The sequence below is a fragment of the Zootermopsis nevadensis genome, unplaced genomic scaffold (assembly GCF_977971745.1).
Source record: "Zootermopsis nevadensis isolate Lab colony 2312 unplaced genomic scaffold, Znev_1.0 Znev_ptg000027l, whole genome shotgun sequence".
In the NCBI taxonomy this organism is placed as follows: domain Eukaryota; kingdom Metazoa; phylum Arthropoda; class Insecta; order Blattodea; family Termopsidae; genus Zootermopsis; species Zootermopsis nevadensis.
Window position 1 is genome coordinate 7,155,860 of NW_028259159.1, and position 6,000 is coordinate 7,161,859.

Consider the following 6,000-nt stretch of genomic DNA (forward strand, 5'->3'; position numbering starts at 1 on the left):
ATCAAAGCCAGTTTGAAAGCCACGCCTCTTCGTTTCTCACCGATCAAGTCCACCAGACATCCAAAACTGATGGATGATTTCCACAACAGATCCATGCCTCATTACTTTGGGAGCAATGGCCTATCAGTGGCTCCTCAAATTCCAGAAACATCCTGATAAAAAGAACTTGAAGTTCTTACTGCAGTGAAAATGTCAATGTAAACCTTCACTCATTACAATATTTATTAAACACACAAAAACTAACTTAACTCAGCTGAGAAACTTAGCAGCTAGATTAGTACAATACACTCTTAAACAGCAACACCCACTAAGGACTGAGCACTAATAAAGTAAAGATTGAGGTTAAGTTGTCCATGACACTTAAATCAACATCACACCATGCTGTCATACGAGAATTGGAGGTACAGCTCAGAACATTTTTAACCTCAGTACCTGGTAGAAGTGATATTATACAAAGAAACAGGAATGAAGTAAAGACATGTATACTAATGAGGTGGGTACTCACAACATCAAGGGCATTTATCGTAGTGTCATCCCTGCTTGCAGCAACACAACCGTCATCTGGTGAGCCTCCATCACACATGCCAGCAAACGCTGCCATAGAACGTGCAGCCCGCAGGTACATGAGGAGGTCTCCATCTAATGTCATGGCAGGCACCCACCTTAACTCCTCCCGCTCTTTGTCTGATTCAGTAACTTCTGGGCGGAATTCTGGCAAGCGGGCCTGTGTGCACGTACCAAGACACTGAGCCTGTAGCCACTGACTTGGTATTATTCAAGGTAGGGAAACGCAAAACAAATAACTGACACAGCTTCTAAAATCAAGCATCATCAAAATTTGCTAACTGGTTCAAATATAATTTGAGGAGGCCAGCAAAATCCTTAGTTTATAATGAAAGACAGGCTAAATGTAAACATCACTACTGAGAACGCAGGCTACCTGTTGATTTGTTTAATCAGTAACTTGGGAAAGGCTGGATCTCATACCCCCACTCGGATGCATTTCTTGCGTCTTTCTACTACTACAACTATGGCGTCACTTTCTTTTAAATTTGTCCCATCTGCTAACACATTTAATGATGCTCTTTCAACTACACAGATTATAGAGCACCATTAAACAGAGATGTCCAGTGGTGTACAAAACATCACAGTGTTTTGGCCAACAAGACACTGTTAGCGCAATATAAAGATTAGCGTAGGCTGAAATATTTCTTACCTGGTGAGATGGCCCTACTCGAATCTCTCCTTGTGTAGAAGCCATTGTAAGTAACTTCTGAATTAGCTACACTTGACCATTATTCACAGACTTGCAGGTTTTCAGCTATCTGTCAATGAAGAATATAAAAGATAAGTCTTTATATGCATAACTTGGCTTAACAACAGAAATACACTGGCAGAAAATAACACAACAAAACGACAATTTGACCAACTTCAAAGCCACTTCGAGCAACAAACAGTCATGCAGCTGGCCGACAAAGCCCATTGTTAAAGAATTCAAAGGGCCATCACAGTGTTCAAAAAGGCTAGCTAATGGACGTGAAATGAGCCATTTCAATCCAGTGAAGTGACGTGCCTTCTTTGTGGCAGGAACTGAATTTTCAGTATTATTTAAAAGAGTTTTGGTTCCAAAGGACTGACAAGATCCCCTACCATTTCAGAAGTATTAACTTCCTTTCATATTTTCCAACAATCATTCTGTTTATATTTATCAATGCCCTTGCATGCTACATGCCTTGCTCACTTCACCCCTCTTCATTTGAGCGTCAGTACATTAGGTACAGTTTGAAATGTAATGCTCATAATTACGTAATAATGTTAAACACGAATTCCATTTATCCAAGTTTTATCACTTTTCTCTGTCTCTAACTGGTTCCTAGGTGATTAAGGCTGTTCTTATAGTGCAAAAGCAGTCTGAAACAATGAGATGCTTCGTCTCCATTGCTCTTTAAATTTGCGCTAGAATATGCTATCAGGAAAGTCCAAGATAGGCAGGAGGGTTTGCAATTGAATGGGACACATCAGCTATTGGCATATACTGATGTTAATTTATTGGGTGATGATAGAAGTAAATTCAGAAAAACTAAGTACATGTTAGTATCCTGCCAACAGACAGGCAATCAAAATCATATTAGGGTGGCTAATAAATCCTCTGGAAGTGTGACACAGTTCAAATATATTCATGAGATAGTTAGGAGAGACTAAATTCCATAAATGCTTGCTACTTCTCACTTCAAAGTATTTTGTCTTCCTGTCTGATTTCTATGAACCCGAAGATTAAAATACACAAAACAATAATCTTGCCTTTTGTTTTGTATGGGTGCGAAACATGGTCTCTCACTCAGAGGGAGGAACATAGATTGAAGGTGTTTGAGAATCGGGTGTTGAGGAGGATATTTGGGCCTAGGAGAGATGATGATGCGGTCTGGAGAAAACTGCATAATGATGAGCTTACTACTGGATTTTGTTGGCCCAGGACAGGGACTGGTGGGGGGCTTTGGTTAATTCAGTGATGAGCCTTCAGGTTCCATAAGCCATCTAGTTAGTTAAAAGTGCAGATACATGAGAAATCTGCAATCATTGATAAAGAAATACAACTTAAACTAGTTACAATGGACTGTGTGTTTCCATTTCATAGGTGCTCCATTTTTGGATTCCACAACTGCGTACCATCAGAGTCATTTTCCTTCTTATGACTTCCTGTCATTGCTTTGTGGGCATCCTTTAGCTACTCGGTCCACATCTTGCAGTTGCTACCCACTCAATTAGTTTCTCAGTCTATCTGGTACTCCCACTGCTTTCACATGTCCATATGATAAATTTCTAATGTCTACAAATAATTCATAATGTTGAGTTATATAAATGGGTATTATGATTTATCTGTTGTACATAATGGGTGGATGTATTTGTTTCACTAATTATGTGAATCCTTTGTTTATAATACGTGAAACCTTATAACAATATTGACTGTACTTGTAATATGTATAATATGTATTGTATCATTACAACATATTCCACATCCTATTTTTATCTGAATAACTTACAGATCCATGGAATGTAATAAAGATGTATGTCTGTACATCACCACTACATTTATTTTTACTTTATGAAATCTCTTACTCTGATTTATAAAGATGTTTTAAGGGCCACAATAAAGTCACTTCTTGATAATGTGATGGAATTATTAATTCATGCTACTCCAGTGTATTACATGAAGCTGATACACAATAAGTTATCATGGTTGAAGATCAGCTAATGGCCTGACCTGCTATCCACTCCTGACATCGTGGGTGTCGTGTATCAGTAACAGACAGATTCAATGGAGTACATGATATTTTCAAATTTTAAGACTGCAGTGGTCATAATGGAAATTGAACTCATGCAAACCAATACAGTTTCCTCTGAGGCTGAAGCTATTGTTTGCATATCAACACATGTGCATGTATCAACAGAGAGATAAAAACCTGAAATGCAATATGGAAGGAGAAAAATACTGTAAGGACACAACTTTACATGGATATACCATAATGGTGGGTGCCGATAAACCTTCTACGCCCACAGGAGAAGAAATCCAACTACCTGAGGAACTAACAACTGCTCTACAAGACCTCGGACAATGGAGTTCGCCATATCAGTTGAAACTGATATACACAACTAATTAAAAATACAAAATGCAAAACTGGATCACTTCAATGCACAGGGAAATATCAAATGTCAAGATTCTGTAGTTTTCTACTACCGAGACTTAATAAAAATGATGTAAATTTTACTCACCTTACACGCGTATCTCTATAATAATAAGCCTTCACTGTCATGCATATAAACACAACTACAGCCCTGAGGTTTAGTGCTGCAATCTTAAGTTGCTCTTATGTACTAACACAAGACCAAGTTCAATCATGCCTGAACTTTACATCTCATACCAACTAGGGAAGCTCAAGCAGTAAAGCAGACAAAACAACTAGGGTTCAATTCCTGCTGAGGGTAATGGATTTCTTTCTACCTGTGTGTTCAGACCGGGTATGATGCCTATCCAACGGATCCTTCCCTCAATAGTAAAGCATGGCTGGGGCACAACACTGACCAATGTAGTGCCAAAGTCAAGCATAAATAAAAGCTATACCCCACCCAACACCTCTATGACAGAATTATATAATCACATTTAAATATAAAAAAATTTGTTAGTACAAGTGCAGTGAATGCACAGAGCACAGTGCTGGCAATGTAACTGCATTAAGAGCATGATATTTTTGTTTCTGAAATGCAATTATCCAACTAAAGTTAAAATGGACTATGCCAACGCTCATCCACAGTCATCTACTTTACAGTTCTGCACTAGTTAAATTCAGATATTTTATTTCCGCATCTACATTAACAAGAGAAAGTAAGTAGCTATAACAGCAATGATTCCATTTTTTAAGTTTTCTTGTTAGAACATAACCATCAAATTGAATATCACAAAAGAATTAAAGGTGCGTGTAACGTGTTATACCACTGATAATGCAAACAAAAATTATATAAAATTCTTGAATGCATATTTGGTTCCTATCTTGCTCAGAAACACAATACTACAGAAATCATACAGCCATTAATATGGTAATATTTCTCCTCTACTCCAGTAAGTTTGAGACGGCCACTGAATGCAAACCAGAAAATGTAGCTCTGCAATTTTTAGTGTCACTATTGTGTATGCTGTATTTCCACGAAATGGATACAAATACAAAATACAATAATATTAAAAACAATACGAGTCCCTAGACGCAAATGAACACACAATTAACTTCTTAACAACAAATGCATATTTTTCTTTGTTTATGAACACAAATATTTTGATCCCCTGTGAGGCCATCTTAGAAACATTAACAAAAAATAAAGAAACACGGAAAAGTTCAATTCTTATTTTATACACAGATTAGTTAAATTTACTTCCTGTATTATAATATACAGCATTTAACGAAATGAAAAGGTTAATGATCCATACCATGTACGTCAAAAGAAAACAATTCTTCATTGGGGCTCGTGAAGTTTCGACTTATTCACAAGGCGACGTGGCCGAACTCAGTATTTCCTTATAAACAGATTATGACTATAAATACTTTATTCTGTTACTTTACTATCCAATAATATTATAAAACTCATGTCACATACAATCATGATCAGCGCTACCGACTCCCACCCCTTAATCACCAATCGCACTTTTTTTTATCGAGTAATGACATACCTATTTGGGACACTAAAGCAGGACCGAATGAATTCTCCGACTTTGCAGATCATATTTCCCTTGAAAGCGCCTCAAAATTGAAGATTTACTATAATTATACGAACAAAAGAATTCCTTGAAAGACACCACCTTTTCCTCTTCAAAGTATTTAAAGCGTCACTTCGGCCCTTCAATTGCAATTTCCACACAGAATCGATTCTTCCCAACTACTCCATTATCTCAAAACCGCGTTCTAATAATCGCCATTTTATGTTCATCTCTGTGCGGCTTGCGGTTTTATAAAAGCGCTTTCAATGCAAGTTTTTGAGCGGAGCGTTTCAGAGCAAAAATCCGATCTAAGACTCGCTGTCCACCATGTTGGTTGTCCACTGTCAACGGTACTTTTATTTCTTAGCACTTATTATGCGGTAAACGCCCGTCTTTCTATTGACAAATGAATTATCTGAATCCTGACCATTAATATTAACTTTTAAACTTATTCATGATGTACGTAAATAACTTACCACATTAAACCTATGCACATAAAACTGCTGACAAATTTTCTGATGTGTGAATTGTAGAAATTTGGGCTCTTAGGAAATATGGAACATCAGAAAGAAAACCTACCTATTCTAATAGTTGCAAAGTCTTTTCGATGTTGCAAAATGTCTAAAATATAAAATACCAATGTTGGCAGAAAATAAGGTTTAAGTGTCTTGTCTTTATATTCTGATGACAGCAATAATAAAACCCAAGAATACACTTTTGGAGCAACAGATTTCTTCTACATTGAAGATTTCTGT

At 37.1% G+C, this 6,000-nt stretch overlaps 1 protein-coding gene across 8 annotated transcripts in view; it reads right to left on the reverse strand.

The window, feature by feature from the left end:
* Gug (arginine-glutamic acid dipeptide repeats grunge) overlaps positions 1-5,479 on the reverse strand; it is a 28,569-nt gene extending 23,090 nt beyond the window's left edge. For 2 of the 8 annotated variants that reach the window (XM_022068984.2, XM_022068908.2), the window contains exons 1-3: positions 5,219-5,478; positions 1,217-1,325; positions 506-751 (exon numbers count right to left, since the gene is read on the reverse strand). In XM_022068984.2, coding sequence (XP_021924676.1) covers positions 506-751; positions 1,217-1,261 — 291 coding nt within the window. In that variant the 5' untranslated portion in view covers positions 1,262-1,325; positions 5,219-5,478. Of the gene's footprint in view, positions 1-505; positions 752-1,216; positions 1,326-4,978; positions 5,066-5,218 lie in introns of all 8 variants that reach the window. The other 6 variants (XM_022068967.2, XM_022068924.2, XM_022068942.2 and 3 more) reach the window with 6 other exon arrangements.
* Positions 5,480-6,000: the final 521 nt, after the last annotated feature.